The sequence below is a fragment of the Balearica regulorum genome, chromosome 4 (genome assembly GCF_011004875.1).
Source record: "Balearica regulorum gibbericeps isolate bBalReg1 chromosome 4, bBalReg1.pri, whole genome shotgun sequence".
NCBI lineage: Eukaryota > Metazoa > Chordata > Aves > Gruiformes > Gruidae > Balearica > Balearica regulorum.
The window spans coordinates 36933415-36955711 of NC_046187.1; the positions used below are offsets into that span (position 1 = coordinate 36933415).

Below are 22297 nucleotides of genomic sequence, written 5' to 3' on the forward strand. Positions count from 1 at the left end.
GAGTGGCACAACCATTTTGGATTCAGAAGTTTTTTAAAAATAATGTGAATCAATATTAATTCAAGACATCAAAACTCTTTTATTTTGCCAGGACAAGTGCTGCTGATGTTCCAGGTCAAATCACCTATTAAGATCAAATGTTATGGTGGAAGCATATAGTTTTTAAAAATGCAGCTCATATTTTGTGGCTTTACCTTCAATAATATTAATTGATAGTACTGCTTCAGGGTTTTTTCCTAGCAAACTGTAAAATACCAGCGAAGATCCTTCTGAACTTGGTAATCGTAGTTGCTTGGGGGGAGTAGGGGTGGAGAGAAAGGAGGAGGAGTAGTGAACTGAAAGATTGACTCTAAGGAAAAGAACTGCATGTATTCGCTGTTAAAACCTCTTTCCTGCTTCTCACAATAGCTCCTCTTTCCTGCCTCTCTAAACATACAATAGCTCTTTTACAGAGGTAAATGCCTGATGAAGTTAATGGTGGCTTACCTAAAGATTTGTGGTATTCAAGAACCAGTATAAAGCAGTATCGGAAGCTTTCTGATCATGTGCTTGAAGAATTAAGCAGATTTGGAAATGTACATGAACAGGAAATTGTTGTTAGAAGTCAGAAATGGATCTAACTCGTTGCCTCATACCTGTGTGCTCTATTCCCTACTCAATCAAATTTGATACAGCCAGCGTGAATTTTTTTAACTCATAGTATTCGTTATGAAATACAACATACAACTGCTTATACTAGTGAAAATAATTTTAATACTTAATTCATTCTATCCTGCTGGTAAATGATTGCATATTAGTAAAGTTAGGTTTGGATGTATATATATAATATTTAGGATTCCAATGGAAATTTATAGAGGCTTTAAGGAGCAGTATTTTTTAAAGGACTTAGCACTAGTGCTGTTCTGGGTATTCCTGGAAAATATTTATATTATTGATTAATTTTCAGGTTACACGGGTAGTATTGTTGTGGGTGAACAATCACTTCAATGATTTTGAAGGAGATCCTGCTATGACTCGATTTCTGGAAGAATTTGAGAACAATTTGGAGAGGGAGGTAAGAGTGAGGGGAATTTCTGACAACTCGAGATGGCAGGGAGTATCCAGGCTGTTGTTATATATAACTCATTATGCTTTTCTCTTGTAGAAAATGGGTGGACATTTGAGGCTGTTAAATATTGCTTGTGCTGCTAAAGCTAAACGAAGATTGATAACCTTAACAAAGCCATCTCGAGAAGCCCCTTTGCCTTTTATCTTGCTGGGAGGGTCAGAAAAGGGATTTGGAATCTTTGTTGACAGTGTAGATTTTGGTAGTAAAGCTACAGAAGCAGGCTTGAAACGTGGAGACCAGGTACGTAATGTTAAAATGTTTGGTGGGTTTCACCCCCCTTTTTTGTTTCTTTTCTGTTCGCTAAATAAAAATAATGCTACCTGTGTTTGTATTTTTAGATACTGGAAGTGAACGGTCAAAACTTCGAAAACATTCAGCTGTCAAAAGCCATGGAAATCCTTAGAAATAACACTCATTTGTCTATCACTGTGAAAACCAATTTATTTGGTAAGTTTGTGTACACTTTTTGTTCTAATTTCTGTTCTAATTTAGATGAAGTATTAAATTATTTTTTAATAGTTTAAAATAGTTTTGTTTGAAACACTTTTCACTTTGTACTGGGGAGAATAGACAAAGGACGCTTGCAGGTCGCTAAATACCTTAGTTCATAATTGCAGAGAAAAAATTATGAGTAGGGTCTTATATGAAGTGACTTCACTCTCACAAGAGCATGGTTCTGGGTTAAGAGGAATTATTGCGACCATTTAGCTCGAACTTACACAACATGCTTGACATGTAACATTTAGTCCTTTCTCAAGAAAGAGGCCTCTTCTGGACTTTCAGTTGATAACTCCATGCCTACCATGATTGTGGCCTACAAGGAGTTCTTGCCAGCCAGGTGAAAACAGTCTTGCTACCCTCTGAATCTGTTCTCTTCACTTCTCCCTCTTAAAAGTACTAAAGCAGTCATGAAGGAGTCTTTATGCAGCTCAGGACCTCAGTTAGCATCCTAAGTAATTAATAGTTTGTGGGGATCGTTTGATTTTTACCACTGGATATTTGGATTATTTATATAATTTAGTGATGTGTTCCCCAAGTATCTCTTTCAGGATCAGGTTCTTCATCGCAAATAAGTAGGGCAGAATATTACCACAGGATGTCACTGCACTAACTGATGATAAAATAAGCTTAGGTTATCTCCAAAAGTCATTTGTCAAATCTATTTTCTGGGGATTTAATTTTTTTTTTTGCTTTGCAGTAAAGATTCTAATATTTCAATAGTTTCTCATAATTAAGGCATTTACATATAATATATGAATATATATATATTAATACGTCTGTATATGCTTCTTTAGCAGTGTGTGCTTGTTCCTCTGTGTGTAAGTTCTGTATAACCATCCTTCACAGACTAGGTTTTTGGATCTCATGTGTTGCTTTAGTATGTGTAGTGTTAAACCTGATTTCTTCCGTTGTATTTTTCTAAGTTTTTGATTGTGTTGCTCCACTACAAATACTAAAATCACATCATAGTAGAGTCTTGGAACTTTTTATGTTTTGCATGCAGTATTCGTTATCAACAAATTCCAGAAGGAGAGTTTCCTTTTTTTAACTTATCTGTATCTAATTTGGCCCCCCAGCTCCTATTCGACAGTAAAGTTATTGGCTCGGATTACTCTCCTCCACTTTTCTTTGTGTGTCTTACTTGAAGCTTTTGAAGTCTCTTAGTGATTTGTTGTGTACCTCTGGATAGAAAGATGAATATTAATAACAAAATTAATGCATAATAGTAAAACCTCACCCCACTCATCCCTCGTTCCCACTTTTTCTACAATTCCTTGGGTTTAATTATCAGTTTTCATTTATTATTACAAATCAACTCATCAGATGATTTTTCCATTTATATATGAAGACTTCCTCTCACTCTCAGAATATGTGACTTGATCTCCAGATCAGTTTTGTTTGATTTATTTAAATATATAAACATTTTTGTGAAGCTAAAAGTTGCAGTACAAGAGCTAATTCGTAAATTCATCAGGTATTTCTACCTCAGAGGTGACTCTTAGCTAGGGAGCTGAGAGAGTCTGAGAGGTTTTTTATATATCTGGCAGATGGATGCAACAGCCCTGTCAAACATCCAAGATGCCTCAGTAGTATCATACCTTTTTATATTTTCTTTCTGACTTCGTTGCAGTTTCCCCTCTGATTTCTGATTTTTTTTTGATCCTGTTGCTCATAATTTCTTGTCCATCTGAGAGCTTTTGTTGCTGGCTATCTGTTTAAAACCTTCTTTCTCAGTTATTAGTTTTCCTATCTCATTTTTGTCTCGTGTGCTCTTTTTATGCATGCTATTATTCTGCAGAAGCCTGCGTCCTTAGGTTGAAAAGTCAAAGTCCTTCTCTTGACTCCATCTGTGCAACCATGTGGTCATCCAGTGTACTTTTCTTCTGAGCTGGGCCAATTTACTGATTTTCTGATTCATGCTACAGAAAATGAGTGTCCTTTTTAAAATGTTAATTCTTTTAAGTCTTATATCTAAATTCATTTAATACTTGAATTGACAGAATATCCTAATCAGTTTATGTAATGATTAATATTAAACTGGTCTGATGCACAGAGCTTTCTTTTACATTTTTGGTTTTTTTCTTTCCTCCCTTTTCCTGTCTTGTGCAGTTTTTAAAGAACTGTTAACACGGTTGTCAGAGGAAAAAAGAAATGGTGCTCCCCACCTCCCTAAAATTGGTGATATTAAAAAGGCGAGTCGTTATTCCATCCCAGACCTTGCTGTTGATGTGGAGCAGGTAATTGGATTAGAAAAAGTAAATAAGAAAAGTAAAGCCAACACAGTTGGGGGAAGAAATAAATTAAAGAAGATACTTGACAAGACTCGAATCAGTATCCTGCCTCAGAAACCATACAAGTGAGTTTTTTTTATTTCCTCTTAAATATTTATTTTGTCTTAACTTTTAATAATTTCTCTTGATACTTATAATTTGTCATGATACTTTTTTTACTTATTAATGCAAATCATGCTTATATCTGGAAAAATATACTAGAAAATACTAGTCTGAATATTTGAATTATCATAGAGTACTAACAATGCAGTTCCTGACGTCAATATGGATGTATTTTACCTCTTCTAGACAGACTGATGGCACAAATACTTTTTCATGTCATTTACTGTTTTCTTTTAAGAGGACTGTTAACTGGAAGCATCCCAGGCAATTAATTTCAGAATAACTCTGTGAGCAGGCTTGCTTGCAAATGGTTGATAGGAGCAACAATTTCAATTTGTCCCCATTCCAGTCATCTATAAGCATTTCCATGTACTGCTGTAAGGGAGATTGAGGTTAAAATTTTAACTTGGGTTCTTTGATAGAATTAAGTATGTTTTTAATGAAAGCTAAATATGGTATGTGATATCTTTTATTCTATGAACGCATTTTAGAAAGAGAGTTCTGATAAGGATTGTTGGAAACAATAGAAGAATGAGTTTTATATGATTTTATGGGAATCTGGTTCTTGGCCAAGACAGATGGCATTGACAGGGAAAAATTAATTGTAGAAGGTAGTCGATGTGTAATCAGTGTTTTCTTTTGCATTTTTCTTTTCTGTGTCCCATTGAGGAAGAAATCTATTCTATGTAAAGTCATTAAAGAGACATTTGTGTTAAAAATCTGGGATTTTTTCCTGCTATTACTTTAGGTATTTCCTACAAAATAAATACTATTCTGAAACATTAAAAATAGAATATTGGTAATGTAAAGGTTAAAAGAATATAAATTATTATATCCAAATAGTGGATATTTCTTAAACTGACACAGATACATTCGCTAGAGGAGAATCTGTAAATCCTCTTGTTTGTCTTCAGAATGTTTGCTTTTATTTCCATATATTGGTCTTGTATGATTGTTCCTCTGCTGAGCCATGCATACTTAGGCATGATTTTTTGCATTGTTCACCATTGTTCACAGCTTTTGCATAATTTTTTTTTTCTTTGATTCCTTTCATTTTTGCACTTTTTCTGTGCAGGGACCTCTTTGGGTAAGACTCAGAAAAACAGTACACTTGACCTATTTTCCTTTTGCTAGCTTTACTTCGTATGTTATATATAGCAATTTGTCTGCAAAGCCTGTTGACGTTGTTTGTGTCTGCACGGTTTCTGCATAGACATGTGTAGCTGTAGACTTACCTGTTCATGCTTTTTTCCCCCCTTATTGTGTAGCAACTTCTATCTCGTTTTTCCTAATCATCAATGGTATTGCATATATGAAGGCACTTAACCTATTTTCATGTGTTTTTAAATACCAAAAGTCAAGAGGGATGAAAAAGCTGATTTAGTTGTTAAAGTAGATATTTGAACATTTCATGAGTCAGCTAGCTTATGAGGTGAAACTGTCCACCTCTTTCTGAACGTGAATAATGCAGAGGTCTCCCATGCCTCCAGAATGTATCCAGATAAAACCAATCTTTAAACTAGAATGAGGTCACTCTTAAAGAGAGCCTGTCTGCTTCATGAGACATTAAATCAGAGATAATGCCTTCCTTCAGTCTTGCTTTTTAGTCCAGTAATGTCAGGTAACTTCCTGATCAGAGCAAACAGCACCATTTCCTCTGCTTCTGCTGGGAAATCTCTCAGCCAGCCATGAGGCATCTCTCGAAGTGTGCTGCTGGCTACAGCCTCCACTCGAGCTCTTTGCTTACTTCTAATCCAGGGTGGTTGTGTGATCTATAGGCTCAGTTGCTCCAAATAAGGATTAAACACAACCCCCACCTCCACTTCTAGCAAAGTTCTGCCTGGTCCATAGTGCAGCATCCCAGACAAAGAAGCAGCCCCCCTCTCTCCTCTCTGTTTGCAGCCCTGCGGTGGGATGCACAGTATGCTGTGTTTGGAAGGAAGAAGCATTCAGACAGCTCCGCTATTCCGTTATCCCTTCCACCCTGTTTGTCATTCAGCAGGAAAGCTATTTCTTAGTTAATGCTATCTCCCTGCATGGCAAATGCACGCAGAAAGCAATAGAAATGCCTTTCCTTTAAAACCAGAATCTCCTTTCACTGAAGTATTTTACCTAATAGCAGGGGCAGTTGATCTTCATAGGACCTGGAATTTTCTAGTGTTGCTGTTTGTAACTGAAATTTCTGGGGTTCGTTTCTTGTTTGCATCTCTCAGATTCTGATTTAAGTTTTAAAAATAGGGTAAACTGAGCGTAAGGTAAATACATTCCAATTTAGTATATGAATACTTAGAATCGAGAAGAATTTTAGAAACTTTGCTTTTATTTTTTTAAAAAACTAACATTTGTCAGTTGATCCACTTTACTGAAGCTGCTTTGGTCATGACGCACAGGATAGGTATAAGATTATATAACACTGACAAACTCCCAAAAGAATACATAATGCAAGTGAAACTATTAATATAAAGGGAGGGTCACATTGTCTTCATTTGGTTTGAATTTAGAGAAAATACTGGTGTTGGCACATTTATGAAATATACTATATAGTTCTTTAGTAACACTAGAAAGCATTTTGAGGTTCCGGGGCTTTGGGGTTTTTTGTTTACGTGGTTTGGTATGTGTGTTTGGGGAGTGGTTCCTACTTGAAAGACAAGACGTGGATTGCTGGGAATGCTTTTAGTTGTAGTGAAAGACTTGCTTAGCATAAAAGTGCTGTGTGCAGAGTTGATCATCACTGCGTGTCGCAGTATTTTGGACTTTATGTGCAAGTACAAAAATACAGATGTTCAGATTCAGCTTAATTCTCTCTTGGATTGAGAAAGAATCCAAGAACTTTTTTTTCAGTGGACTTGGGTATTTCTATCACTCTCATGGCTTGGGGTTTACACCGAATACAAAATATTTTTGTAATACCAAGTTACCTTGTTTTTTCAAAACAAAACGACTAGAAAACCCAAACACATCATACAGAGATACCCCTCCAACCTTTTTTGAGTTGCATTGCCTTCCAAAAAAGCAGTTGCTGTGTCCATGTAGTTAAAATTGTGTCTTCAATGCCCAGAGATACTGTCCTTGCTGCCCAGAGTACTGTTCAATTCAGAGCACTCAAAGAAGTGGTACAAGAATGTACCGGGTAAAGTAATTCATTGGTAAGCACAAAAGGATGCTTGTGCTGTAACAGCTCAACAGCGATAATTATCAGGCCCTTAATTACTTCTGTTTAGGTTTTCTGAGGATGGATAGAACACTAGGCAAAAGCTTAAGTGCTCAAAATTAGGGTACAAATGGTCATTTGTGTTGCATCATTTAATTTAGTAGCTTGACTTTTTAAGAGTTGCAGCAGTTTGCAATGAAATCTAAGTTCTGGTTTATGCTTTATTTACATGTGTAGATACAGATTTAGATGTGTTTTCCTTTTAAAAAGACTCTGTCTATAGTGGCTAAATTTTTTTAATTAATTTCATTTTCTACAATGGCTGCCATTCAACGTTTTACACCCTCAGAGTATTTTATTAAGGATTTGCACCTAATATAGAAAAGTTCAATGGCTAGCTCCAACTTTGTCCTGCTTCACTTGCTGGTTATGAACTCAAAACAATAAGCAAACTAGTGCCTTCTATCATATGATGATAGTTCTGTCTCTGATCCATCTAGCACTACTGACCTCTTTAGATACCCTGCCTTTCACAATTTAAAAGACGAGATCCTTCACCTTTATCACAGAATACGTTATTTACAGCTGTCAGGCACTTTGGAGGGGATACCGATAGCACCCAAGTGCGGATGCTTACCTTAGGCTTCCGAGTTAGTTGGCATCCCTTCAGTCCCATTCAGTGAAGAGAAACTCAGAGAAGGTGATGCAGAGTAGGAAAATGGATGATCGCAACAATCTTATCTATCTGTTAAAAGGTCTTAGTAGTGGTTATGATATGTCCCAAAGTGCAGTTCCAAATCTGTGATGGCATGAGAGATCTGTGAAATTCAGGTCTTATGAAACAGCACTGAGGGCACAGCAGTATTAATTAAAATTCAGGTAGTGGAGTGATGCAAGATGATGAGGTATGTACCAGCTTTTGAATGCAGATCTTGGCCACTGTGAGAAATTATCAAAAAATAACGAGCCTAGCAGCTTCCTCAGAGCTTAGTGGTGAACACGAGGATCTTCCAGCAGTGTGAGCAGCAGACCTAATCACTTTGAGCGGACATTTGGGTGCTGTTGACAAAGCTAGACAGCTTGTCTGGAGAATTTTAACTTCTCAGTAGTGATTACTGTACTAACGATTGAAAGTGTGAAAATGTAGTGATATATAAGTCTCTGCATCCCTCTAGTATAGCCCAAGCTCTGGATGTCTGTAAGTCCTGATTTTATTTCTTTTGGGACACAGTGACATTGGAATTGGCCAGTCTCAGGATGACAGCATTGTGGGACTGAGACAAACGAAGCACATTCCTCCTGCTTTACCTGTCAGCGGAACCCTGTCATCCAGTAATCCTGATCTACTGCAGTCTCATCACCGCATCTTAGACTTCAATACTACTCCAGGTAAGGCTCCTTTTTTTTTTTTTTGTTGTTCTTCTTTACCTTATAATTTCCTTTCATTGATCTCTTTTTTTTTTTCTTGCTCTCTCTTTTTTTTTCTCGCTCTTTTTTTTTTTCTTCTTTTTTCTGGACTTGTCTGAAGATGCATGTGATGCATATTAACTGTATGCTGTCGCCCACAGATTAGCCAAATATTAATACATTAGCATTTATTACATTTGCTCCAATACACTTTACCCAAATGTATTAGATGTCTGTTTTTCACCTGTGTTGTATACAGAGTGCCTCTTACTGATTGAATGCTCTTGGCCAGTAAAAACTGATTTTGCTTGGTATTTTATAATTTGTCCTGATAGGTCAGTCTTGTAAAGACTGCAGTATTTTCAAATAGCACAGTAGATCATTAGCTTACAGTAAAGCGAAAGGGCATTGGACTGGGACACAGGACACGCGTTTCAGTCTTTTTCTGAACAGACTTGTATAGTCTTGTACTACATCTGTAAAGGACAGAGTTTCAAAGTTGCCTGTTAGTCACCCTGCCCTATAACTGTATGCTGAATTCTCTGTATATAAAGTGATTTCAAGTCCCATTCTGAAATAGTTTTAGAAATGAACACATTTAGCAGAGAGGAACAAAGCATAGTGGCAAGTGAGGGAGAATATAAGAAACTTGAGAGCCTTATCTTATAAGAAGGGTTTAGCCAGAGCTCCTGGCGGGGCTGGGATTTGGGCTCTTATCTGGCTGTAGGAAAGTTCTTAGCGGGAAACCTTCTCTGAGTTAAGTATCCAAATCTTTGTTATTAAAACGTAACTGCTGGAGGAGGATGTGGTGGCGGTAGCTGTGCAGACACTTGGTTATTTTAGTCTAATCTTTAGAGTATTTCTTGAAAGTAGAACCAAAAATTCAGTGCTCTCCTAAGCCTGAGGGATTTCAAACCTTACCTAAAGGGACAGTGCTTAAACATCAGCCTACATACTGGCCAAGTTGGTGCAATCATTGCACTTGAAACTGTGATGCTGAGCATCACTTCGTCTTAGGCTTTTTAGGGCTAGAGAAGACTACAAGAAGGTGATGTGTCATTTTTGTCCCGATGTCTAAGATTGCTCCTGAGAGAGTGGGAAGATACGGTATTTTTTTCTGTTTTACCTAATGACTAGTGTCCAACACTTTGAAGATAGTCTTTATCAATAAGAGTGTAACTTTTCATCAGTGCTTTATCTATAAATGGGTGAATATTCCATTCTCCAGCTTGCCATTTACCTAGACCAGACGGTTCTAGATAATTAATGTGCCCCTAATGATGAGCACAGCAACTGGCTAACTTCCAGAGTTGCGGGCATCGCTGTCTCACACAGCTCAAACAAACTCCATTAATTGAGAAGGAAAGCCATTACAGGTCTGAAGATCCTTCCATCACAGATGTAGTTCAGAGAAGTTTAATAAATTAATAATGTTCTACTGTTTGCCTTTTGCTTTGAGAAAATGAGATACATAATGATCTAATGCCATTGCTTCAGTGTTATAGCAGCTTTTCCATTATCTTCATAGAAAATGTATTAAGTAATTAGTGCTTTCTCATTTTTTTTTTAAAAAAAGCTCTTTTTTATTTTCTTAAAATTTGCCCAAATGTCCACATATTAGATATTTTCAAAGTAATTTGCAGGTGTAATTTTTTCCTGTGTGGGAAGGAGAGGAAAGGGTAACTGAAATAAAAAGCACATACCTTAAGGGCTTTAGGAATGGTTGCTTTGTAGATAGAAGAATTGAATTATACCTCTATATACTTTAAGACTTGGAAAAAATTAAAGCCTGCAATTTTAATTTCTTTTATTACCTTGGTCTAAATTAAAGATGGAGATGGAGGCAGCTTGCAAGAAATTGAATGCACTGGAGAAGAAAGAGAAGAGTGGTAGAACAGCCATCCTTTGAGGCTTTGGGGAATATCCCTCAGGATAGAAAATAAAACAACTTGTTGTTTTGGAAGGGTAGGCTTTGAGCAGAAAATGAGAACATACTTTTTTTTTTTTAGGCTTGAAATCTGCAAGGAGTCATTTTAGTTTCTCTTCTGATTTGCTTAGGCTTTTTCAAATGTACTTTTGAAGGTTTATTTTAAATGTCCAAATAGTCAATAGCACTTTGATTTCTCTTCCCTTGTGCTGTTTTTGCTATTTGATTCAAAGTCAAAATGATATAGTAATGATCAGCTGCCAGTCGCTGGTACCTTTTTTTTTCCCCCACGCAAGCTTTCTAAGGGACTAGATTCCTGTCATATAGCATTGCTTTCTTCAGCCTGCCACTCCAGTTTACTTGTGTGGAAAGGAGTGAAGGGGGTCAGTTGCAATTCTCTTCAAGAGCTGTTTTATTTAAAAATTCTTGTGCTGCGTTACTTGCTACCGTTGCTTTAGCTGTAATCATTTCAATTGCTGGCAGACTTCTCTGTATTCTGTGTAGTGCTTTTGCTACCAGCTCTGATAGGTGTGCAGCCTGAGCAATTGGATGGTAAAATGCAGTGCAGAGATGATACTTTTCTATTTGCCGTTCTCTGTATTTCTTCATATTGACTTCAGTGATCCAACAGAGCAGGTTATTTTCTCCTTGCACAAAACACTTGTTTCTTGGGAGTATTAAGCGAGTTCCCACCTTGGTATTGTTTACAGTAGCTTCCCATCTTCATAGCATTTCTTTGAGTGGCAAGGATTTCTGTAACAGCAAGAGGCAACAAGATCTAGAGCGTGTTCTGGTTTTTAATAACGGCTCTGAACGGCTGTGTCGTTGGCATCTGTCTTCCTCAAGATGTCATAAAATATAGAAACTATTTCAAGTACTGCTCCATATCCCTCTTCAACTAATTACTGAAGGAAGATGGGCCAATATAGAGTTGGTGAAAAAAGGCAAAACTGGCTTTCTAGTTATAAGGTATTTGTACATTTGCCTCAAGTACTTGGAAATGGCTGAAAACTGACCTACACTGAAGCCTGTTATGTGTAAATGATGATGTCATCACTCAATTCTAATGTGTTTCAGTACTAGTGCTTCTCAAGTTGCAAAAATACTACTGTGAGCTTAAAAGTTATGGGCTTAGTTGCATGAAATTTGTAAAATAATATATTTAAGCCTAAACAGCCTTTGTAGCATGTAAATCAACTCATATCAGAGAGATTTATCTTAATGCTTTCCAAAAGATTTTTTTGGAGACATGCAGCAGTAGTGGCAAGATGTTAATTTTTATTATTTTGTCACAAGATTTCTGTTGCTGACTAGATCTTTCTGTAGTAACTTGAATACATGTTATGCACACTCAGATTTTGTCAAAAAAGATTGCAATTGTACCAAAATGAATGTTTTCACCTGGCAGCTATTTTTTCAGTATCTTTGGTTTTAATAATAATCATTACTTTGGCTCTAGATTCAGCAGGCTTTCTATTATTATCTGGTTTTTTGTTCATGTGACCTTTATGATCTTAAAAAAATAATATTTTTAAAGTAGTATTCATTAAAGAAAGAATAGATGACCAAATGTCATGCCACGCAAAACTAGAAAAGGTTATTTGTAACAGAGGGAAGAAATTAAATTAAATACATTGAAAGTACTTTATCTTGTCAGTTAAAAGTACCTTATGTTAAAAAATCCAGTGATGGATAGCTGTACAACTTTAGCTCTTTGTTTTCTTTTTATAATGTAATGATAATAGTCAAGAAGCTTCAGTTGATTAATGGGTCTAGATTTCAATCCATTAATAAACTTATGGAAAAAATCAAATGCAACATTTGGAGTTAAGCTGATAATTGTCTAGGTTTCCTAAAAATAGCTATCTTGTAGGTATTCACTGTAAGTTTTCTGTCATCAGTCACTTGAAACAATAGTATACTTAGAACTTGAATATTTGTGTTTTTCTGTCTTTGGTGGGTTTAGTTCTTAATTACTAAAACATTGGCACAAAGAATAAAGAGCAAGTTTTCAGTCTATTACTTGATAGTTAAGTACCTGGATGCATTAATACTAGTGCAGTTTACTTGTGTATACATGCATGCTGGCCGTTATATGTACATCTTCCTAGTTACTTAGATGTACATGTCTTGACTTTGTGTGGCACTATGCTTGAATGTCAGGCATAGGTAAATGAGTCTATTTTCTTAAAAGCATCATTAGGAGGATTGGCACTCCTATCACCTAATTTGCTTAAATGTCTTCTATGTTAGTGTATGGGGTAGTGTTGCTGAGTGTCGCTGAATTTTCTCAGACTTAAATAGAATTTACCAGGACTCAACATCTGTGAAAATCAGACTACTCGTTGGTTTGCCTGTCCAGACTTTGGAAACTGAACATATTTTTGTGGCTTCTTTTCCTCGTTGTTAATAGAACTAGTCTTTTATTAATTAAAAAAAAAAAAACAAACAAAACTACAAACAAACAGCTGTTTTAGAAGAAGAAGAGAGGTGAAACAATGATATTGAAGTAAAAACTGATAGCATTAGTGGTTAGACTCAATGATATTGTTGCTTGTTCTTATACCATTGATTTTTCTTCTGCTTTACTAAATTCCATACCTAAATTGCACGTATTTTTTTTTCTAGACTTACCAGATCAAGTCCTGAGGGTTTTCAAGGCAGATCAGCAAAGTCGCTACATCATGATCAGTAAGGACACAACAGCAAAGGAAGTGGTCATCCAGGCCATTAGGGAATTTGCTCTCACTGCAACCCCTGATGCATATTCACTATGTGAAGTCTCTGTCACACCTGAGGGTGTAATCAAGCAAAGGAGGCTTCCTGATCAGCTATCCAAGCTTGCTGACAGGATACAGTTGAGTGGCAGGTGAGATTGAAGTTTGTGAGCTAAAGCTGATGATGCCAGTTTATTAAGTCAAAATCCTGTTAATAGGAGCATTATTTAATTATTAACGCTGTGTTTCTTTAGAAGAAATTGCTCCTTATGTAACCTCTAATTAATATCTAAGCCTGTTGAAATTCCATTTATTCTGTGATTCCAACTGAATTATTACTGTAACTTTCACTACTGTTTGAGTATCTTGTATCAAGTGTCTTTGAATTTTGTTTTTACAGGTACTACCTGAAGAACAACATGGAAACAGAAACTCTTTGTTCAGATGAAGATGCTCAAGAGTTACTAAGGGAAAGTCAAATTTCCCTACTACAGCTCAGTACTGTTGAGGTGGCTACCCAACTCTCCATGAGAAACTTTGAGCTCTTCCGTAATATTGAACCCACAGAATACATAGATGACTTGTTTAAACTCAAATCAAAAACAGGTTGCACTAATCTAAAAAAATTTGAAGAGGTGATAAATCAAGAAACATTCTGGGTAGCTTCTGAGATTCTGAGAGAAACGAACCAGCTGAAAAGGATGAAGATCATTAAGCATTTCATTAAGATAGCACTACACTGCAGAGAATGCAAGAACTTCAACTCGATGTTTGCCATCATTAGGTATTGCTCCTTAATATTTTAATTCTGTGTAAGAAGCAAAGTCTCACTTTATGTCATAAAAATATGTATGAAACAGAGTAAATCAGTTAATACGGCTAGCATGAACACTTGACAATTCGATAAGGGTGTTTTCCAGAATTCTGAAGTTGACATTGAAATATTTGCTGAAATATTATCTGGAATGCTACTATTATGTACTTATTGCTAAAGACAATGAGGCAAGAGTCATCAGTGAACATGGCACTAGAGAAACTACTACACTTATTTAAAAACAAAGACCAAAAGAAACAGCAGTTATATGAAGAAAAATGATAACATTGTCATAAAAGAATGGGTTAGTTTCCCAAAGGGAGCTCATCATTTTATACATAGTTCCTAGTATCTTGAATTCATTGAGCCATGCTATGTTGCCTTTGGTTTTCTTTGTATCAGCAGTTTCTTGAATGGAACTCTGATAATAATCAGTAGCAGACTATAATGCCATATAATAAGCTGTAACTAAAGATCTTTTAATAAGAATAAAGAATGTACTGAAAATCTCAGACAGAAAACCTTTCTTAGTTTAGCAATGAAAAGGATGAGGGGAAACTCTAATGTGTGTGTTTATACACATTTTTAAAACATTCACATTTCCTTTGGAGCTTCCCAAGTTAGGCAGGAAGACCTAAAAAAATAAAATAAAATAAAAATCCCTAAATATTGCCTGTTATGAAAAAGCTTGAGTAAGTTGCATTAAAATGATAATTTTATCACTGTCTCTGGCAAAAGCCCATGTCACATTCAATCAACAGATTGACTGTGACATTTTTTCTGAAGATCGCATTTGAATGGTTTTCAAAACCAGTGGCAAACTCCAAAGTCAAGGATCCATGTTGATAATCAGTCAGCATCTCTGAGACATAAATATCTAGGGATTTAGCTCAGCTATTTCAAAACTCCAAAGTCAAGGATCCATGTTGATAATCAGTCAGCATCTCTGAGACATAAATATCTAGGGATTTAGCTCAGCTATTTCAACTGGTCTCTATGAGAAATAAAAACAGCCTGCCTGCTAGCAAAAACTTGATTGAAGGAAAGATTCCAGATACCAAAGTTTCCAATAGGTAGAAAGGAATTGCAAGAAAAGCTGGCCACTGTGTAAGATACTCATTTTGCCAATGTCAGTAAGGGATAAAACCCTTGAGTTTTGTACAAGCTACAGCTTCAGAATAGCCTCAAATATATAGAGTCTGTTGCAGTAATTTGATTTGGACACAACAAAGTCAGATGCATTATTGCAGGAAGAAGGTGGGTCACTGTGCAGTCACCACCTAAACATTATGCAGGTGGGAGATGGTTTTTCCTCCAGTCTGGAAATCTGGAAATAAGCGGTGATCCTGTGCTACTCCTAGATTATGATATTGTTGTCAAAGCCAGACACTGTTCCAAAGTAGTAAGTACATACTCTCTATAAGGTTTAATTACTCATCCAAGTATAATTTTTATCTGCTTATGATTGCATCGTGCAGATGTCTTCAGGTTTTACAACTTTTATCTAGAAATGATCGTAATTGTTCTGTAATACACATGGACAAAAGGAAGTTTTCACTTCTGTTACTTTATTGACATTGTTGTGCTACGCTATTCTGGCTAGATGGTATTTCTCCCATACAAAATTTAACATGGCATTTTCAAGGATTTTTTTGTTTGTTTCTGTTGTTCTTGAACTTTTTTTGCACTGTTTTTGTTTGTTTCAAGTGGTCTGAATTTGGCACCGGTTGCAAGGCTCCGAACTACTTGGGAAAAGCTTCCAAGCAAGTATGAAAAACTGTTTCAAGATCTACAGGACTTGTTTGATCCATCTAGGAATATGGCAAAATATCGTAATGTCCTTAACAGCCAAAACCTGCAGCCCCCTATTATCCCCCTGTTTCCTGTTATCAAAAAAGACCTTACGTTCCTTCACGAAGGTAAAAGCAGAAGTACGTCATCTTTTACCAGCTAAGGAAAACTAACTTTGCTACCTAATAACTGATGTTATTAATTGTTGCTTGTAGGAAATGATTCAAAAGTGGAGGGCTTGGTCAATTTTGAGAAGCTGAGAATGATTGCGAAGGAGATACGCCATGTTGGTCGCATGGCATCTGTGAATATGGATCCCGCTTTAATGTTTAGGACAAGGTAAGTGTGTTGGATTAGGCAGAGCTTTTCCCAGCTGAGAGAAGGTTAGGTGTCAACAAGAGGCACTTTTCAAGTGCCCCTTGTTGTATCAGAATAGTACGAGTGTTTTGTTTGTTGTTAACAATTTACTAAAATTATGTGGTGTTCTAAAACTGGAGAAATCATTACATTTTGTGTTTATGAATACATATTAAATTGTTTTATATTATTTCTTAGCTGCCAGTTACTTCATGAAAATGAGATTCCATCAGTGAGAGAGAGGGGGAGATACTGTCTTGAACACATACGTGTTTGTTTTTTGAAACATTTATGTGTGCCAGCCTTATCATTTTGATTTAGAAGAAGTGGGAATATATCTGAAACAGTGTCAGCTAGCAGTGTTAGAAAACGTGGAGTGAATGCTCTTTGGCTTCATTTTAGGCCAGCTTATTGCATACTCTTTTTCTTAATTTGAGCTAGAAAGATTTGTAATATCTGTGACTGTATGCCTGAGTCAAGGCTCTTTTTAATGTTTATGGGCTTCCAGAACTGCTTGTCCTGAGGTCTGGTCTTTTTCTTTCTGAGCTTGTGATCTTTCTCTGTCTCTTCTAAAACCCATGCTTTACTCTTCCTGGCTCTCACTTGCAGGAAGAAGAAATGGAGGAGTTTGGGGTAAGTGGTTGGAGACAACACACACAGACATTCATTCTTCCCTTACCATTTGCATTGTTTCCTACTCGCTATCTTTAATTTTCTGATGCTTTGACATTTTTTCTTTTGTTAACCCCTTTTTACTGACAATACATTTTAATCCAGGACTGCTTTTGCTTTTGAGGATAAAACACAAAAGTCACAAATTATTTATAAGTCATTGTAGATAGGAGTGGGGTGTTCTTCTCCCTCACCTCCAATTTGAATTGCCAAAAGAAGTGACTTTCAGTAAAAGAGAAATTGTAAAATGGCAAGGTTGCGACACCTGAAAATTGCTGTTACCTTTCTTATGCCTAATAAGCATTTGTCACAATCAAATACAAAAATTAAAACTTACAGTATCTGCTAAACTAACTTATTTTCATATTCCAATTCAACCATCATTTTTACTCTTAACGATTCAGGAACAATGCGTAGCTTTCATATAGACATACATACATTGAAACGTGCATGAAATTTATTTCATCGTGAACTAGTTGATCATTTTATTTAACAAAAAGCTGTCTTCAACCTAGCAAGTTACAAGCAAGTTCTATTCTGTAAAACTGAGCTGTACGTTTTGTATACAGTCTGATTTTAAAAGTATTTGGAGACCTTTTAAAATGCCATCTGTATATGTATTTAAATTTGAACCTCAACTATAGTCTTCTGTCAGCATTGCCTTACTGCATGAGCTTTTCCTAATGCTCCAGTCTTCTCCGTAGCTGGCTTACGTGAGAGAGCTAGCTTGAATGCTTTTCTAGATGTGTGAAGTGATGTTGCCTAGTTGGAGCAGAATAGGTTAAAATATTTGTGTCATTAAAATAGTGCCTGTACCCAAGTAAAAAGATTTCCTGACCCTCATCTTTCTATCTGTTATAGCTGTTTGACTTACTGGAATGAGGCATGTAAGCTTTGACGATAGACTGACATTCATGCAATCTTTTGCACGTTTCATGTTTATCAAGTGATACTGTGTTGGTCTAACTCATACATTTCCCTTCTTTTCTGCCATCCTGCCCCCGCTTCGCTCCAGGTCTCTCAGCCAGGGCAGTACAAATGCAGCCGTGCTGGATGTCGCGCAAACGGGGGGTCATAAAAAGCGAGTCCGTCGCAGCTCCTTCCTTAATGCTAAAAAACTATATGAAGATGCTCAGATGGCACGGAAAGTAAAGCAGTATCTCTCAAACTTGGATCTGGAAATGGACGAAGAGAGCCTCCAGACCTTGTCTCTGCAGTGCGAGCCAGCCACCAACACACGTGAGCATTGTCGTTTGTTATGGATTTCAAAGAAACTGTTAAATATACCTGTTTCTTCTCTGAGGAAGTAATTGGGGTCAGTAACTAGGCAAGGAGGTGGAAAATGATGTGTCTAGGCGTTTCCAAGTACTGAACATCTGTGAATCTTAAGGAAATAATCTTGCAGATTAACAATACAGAGACATAGCATTTATGTAGGAGATAGGGCTTTCAGATGATGTCATGCTGAAGTGCATAAAGCTTCTTCAGATTTGTCTGTACAAAGGGTACAGAGGAGCCAAAAGTTTCTCTACAGTTCTGATGTAGTCAGACTGTTGGTGTGAATAGGGTTGGTCATCCCAGATACGTTGGCCTGGAGAGGGAAAAGGGGATTTCCTTATGTCCAGGCATTTCAGAGACACCTGGAGGGCTGTACCTGGCTGCAGCAGGGGGGAACCTTATGCTGGATATGGGTTTCATTTTGATTTGAGGGAATGCTGTATCTTATGCCCTTCCCTTCCTTCAGGGTAGCAAAAAATAGTGATTATATATCCATCCTAAACCAGTTGTAGTCCTTATGATAGCCCACTCTAACTTCTAGTCATGTTTTTGATAACTATAACAATAGTCATTTATGAGAGGGGGTTTTTTGAGAGAGAGAGAGAGTAAATGTTCTTTGATAATGTACATATTTTAAATGGACTTAAATCTCCCCCTCTTTTCCTCTTCATCTTTTCTCTCGAAAGGTATCCTACTGCATTAATTATACAAGTCTTTGAGCACCTTTTAATTATTAATTGGAGGGATTTGCACTGTTCAGGTTAAAACTCCCACAATATTTTTAGCTAGTAGTCATTCTGTGCTTTCTTCCATTTCTTGCAAAGTGCCAAAGAATACAGGAGACAAGCGATCTGGAAAATCCGAAACGTCACCGGTGGCTCCTCGGGCAGGCATCCAGCAGAAAGTGCAGCAGCAGCAGCAGCAACATAAAGTAAACCAAGCATTGCAGGTCCCTGCCGTATCTCTTTATCCCTCTCGCAAGAAAGTGCCAGTCAAAGACCTACCACCATTCGGTAAGTGGAGCAATGAAGTCTTCAGTTTAATACTCTGAAGTTTGCTTGCTTAAGGCAAGGAGGCGTTTTTAATCAAATAAGATTCAGACGTTTATTTCTGGTAGTATTATATGCAGGCTATGCCAGTTCATGCATGTGTATGCATAATTCTCTTCTCAAGAAACGGAAAGAAAGAAATCTAGGAAAGCATCGTGCCAATTTAATCAGTGTAAGTATTTACCTGTCACTAGTAGCTGGAAAGAATGCGCATTTCTGACTATCTGCCCTGGGATATTGGCTTAACTTTTCCAAAGGGATTAGTGACTTGGAGTTTTTGAGTGACCCATCTGAGATGCCTCAGAAGTTTTGGTGTTTTTTCAAAAGTTGAACATTTAATGTGAAATTCGGGCCTGCTGAAGCTGGTAGTTCTGTTAGAAATGTACGCCTGAAGTTTCAGGTTGACTTGTTGTCCCTTTGGCTTCTGGTCTCTAGTGCTTTTTTATTGTTGTTGTTCAGTAGTTGCTGCCTGTGTATGCCTCAGACATCAAACTATAGGAATTTCTTCTAATCTGATTTCCAGATCTGCTTCCCAGCATGTGTACATAACATACATGCGTGTCATGGTTTAACTGCAGCTGGCAACTAAACACCACGCAGCCACTCGCCCTCTCCATCCGCAGTGGGATGGGGAGGAGAATGGACAAAAACTTGTGGGTTGAGATAAAGACAGTTTAATAGGATAACAAAGGAAGATGGTGACGATGATGATGATAAACATAAAACAAGTGATGGACAAATGCAATTGCTCACCACCCATCGAAACACAACCCGATGCCCAGTCTGTTTCTGAGCAGTGATCCCAGCTCTCTTCCCTGGTTATATAGGGAGCATGACATGCTATGTTATGGAATATCCCTTTGGCCAGCTGTCCTGACTGTGCTCTCCCAGCTTCTTCTGCACCTGGCAGGGCTGGGAACCTGAAAAGTCCTTCAGTTAGTGTAGGGACTACAACTGCCTGGCAACAACTGAAAACATCAGTGTGTTATCAACAGTATTCTCACACTAAATCCAAACCACAGCACTATACCAGCTACTGGAAAGAAAATTAACTTTATCCCAGCTGAAACCAGGACAATGCATTATTAAAGAACTTCTTATATATCACTTAAAGTATGGTAGTATTCCTAATAAGTATATGTAGCATAACTGGCCCTCCCTATTGCATGATGGTAATTTCACAAGTGCTTAATTCTGATTTCACTTTTTATTAGTTTTATTTGTGCACTGCTTAGGCTGCTAATGAGACATTAGAAGCAGCAAAATGAGCAAGAAACAATTCAATATTCATCTAGTTCTTGTTGATTTTACCATTAAATTTTAATATTAAAAGGACTTTGAAGCGCCATAGACTGCGTCTTTGCTCATGGTGGAAAAGTTTCTGAAAACTGACTAGGTTGTGTTGATGAAGCAGCTGTAAATTATTGATAGAAGCATTGTGAACCAACAGATCAAAGATAAAGTCTGTAGAATGCTTGAAAATAACCCCTACCGCAAACATTGCCAAAACTGTCAGAGAACCTTCATCTTCACTTTTAAGGCTGTGCCAAGGTGGATTTTTGAGGGGAGGGGAAGAGAAAGACAGATAAATGTTGCCTGAGAAAAGCAATTCTTGATGCCCTAGATCTTTACATCATACATCATCTTCAGGATGTTTTTACTCTTTAGTTTCCCAAAATAAGCTGGTGCAGAGATCATTCTCAAAAATGAAAGGGAGAAAGGCAGCTGCAGGATGGCCTTGTTTTGTAAGCCTAATCTTATTAATCTTCTTTCCAGCTTTCTTTGACCTTCTAGACTACTCTGAATAGAAAAGAAACAGGAGACCAGTTTCAATTCTTACTATATAAACCTTCACTAACCAGTGAGATTCATGTATGTTTGTATTCAACATAATTTTAGTTCAAGTTTCTCAGTAACCATTACTGTGCATATCCTTGATTTATATATTGTATAGGCAGTATTCTGCAACACAAATCTGCATTGTGTTTTCTGTGACAAAGTATTTTATTTTAGGTGGCCAGAATGAAATACCAGCTTCACTAATATACAGAAATAAAATGCTGTATTTTAAACAGGAGTATGTTTAAACGTTTTGCTTCATTTAAGCTGGTGTCAGAAACTCACAAATATACAGGAAAAAAATTGAGTTTTTTCCTGTAGGGTGTGTGCTCCATAAATGCATTGTGAAATAGAAAGACGTGTTTATACTGGACTTTACATCTGCCTGCATTAATTCTTTCTTATTTAAAGGCATTAACTCCCCACAAGCTTTAAAGAAAATTCTTTCATTATCTGAAGAAGGAAGTTTGGATCGTCACAAGAAACAATCTGAAGACACGGTCTCGAGTGCATCTTCACAGCTGTCTTCTCCTCCCACTTCACCACAGAGCTCTCCAAGGAAAGGTATTAGACGTACAATATTTCTCATCCTGTTTCCTGAAGCTCATAGACTTTGGAAGCTTCCGAGTGAGAATTCGGACACTTGGGATAAACTACTGCTGCTCCTGTTTCTGTCACATGTGGTCAGCAAGAGGGCAGAAAGTGTAGTGCAGAGTGGGATACATGAAAGGTTACCTGGGAACCTGATTTCAGGGATACCTGCAAGCCCTCTGGTTAGCAAAAGCCAGGAAAGATAGCCTGATCTGATACAGGATTTCATGCAGTAGGTCACTCTCACTGCAGCCGCTTCTGACAAAAATATTCCCATCATCAGTGTTTCCTGCCAGTGGAAGGATGTGTGGATTGAAACTTAAAATCTGGGTACAGCATTGAGCACATTAGCCTATTAGAGGAATTATTTGCTGTGTCATGCATCTGGATGGGATGTGACCTATGTATGACAGGAAGGATTAAGATATTTGGGATTCAAATCACTAATACTCAACGTTTTACTAGCAGCCTAATTAATTATTCAAACAACATATATGGATATCTGAGGAATAGTATTACACATTGGATCTAATTACACTGAGTTAATTTTAAATTATTTTGTAGAGTTGTTTTTTAAAGTGAATTTAGGACTTAAAAAGATATTTTTTTTTTAACCCTGTTTGGTTTTTCATTGTACTTGTTCTGGTTATGAATTGATAAAACAGAAGTTATCTGCATTAAAACCAGGCTATCATACTTCGA

General features: G+C 37.0%; 1 protein-coding gene across 11 annotated transcripts in view; it reads left to right on the forward strand.

The window, feature by feature from the left end:
* The window catches only part of RAPGEF2 (Rap guanine nucleotide exchange factor 2), a 190817-nt gene that overhangs the window by 158238 nt on the left and 10282 nt on the right, over positions 1–22297 (forward strand). For 9 of the 11 annotated variants that reach the window (XM_075751798.1, XM_075751804.1, XM_075751803.1 and 6 more), the window contains 13 exons: positions 947–1054; positions 1145–1348; positions 1447–1555; positions 3719–3965; positions 8385–8542; positions 13116–13356; positions 13605–13988; positions 15726–15937; positions 16025–16148; positions 16776–16799; positions 17854–18077; positions 18941–19129; positions 21416–21568. In XM_075751798.1, coding sequence (XP_075607913.1) covers positions 947–1054; positions 1145–1348; positions 1447–1555; positions 3719–3965; positions 8385–8542; positions 13116–13356; positions 13605–13988; positions 15726–15937; positions 16025–16148; positions 16776–16799; positions 17854–18077; positions 18941–19129; positions 21416–21568 — 2377 coding nt within the window. The remainder of the gene's footprint in view (positions 1–946; positions 1055–1144; positions 1349–1446; positions 1556–3718; positions 3966–8384; positions 8543–13115; positions 13357–13604; positions 13989–15725; positions 15938–16024; positions 16149–16775; positions 16800–17853; positions 18078–18940; positions 19130–21415; positions 21569–22297) is intronic. The other 2 variants (XM_075751801.1, XM_075751800.1) reach the window with 1 other exon arrangement.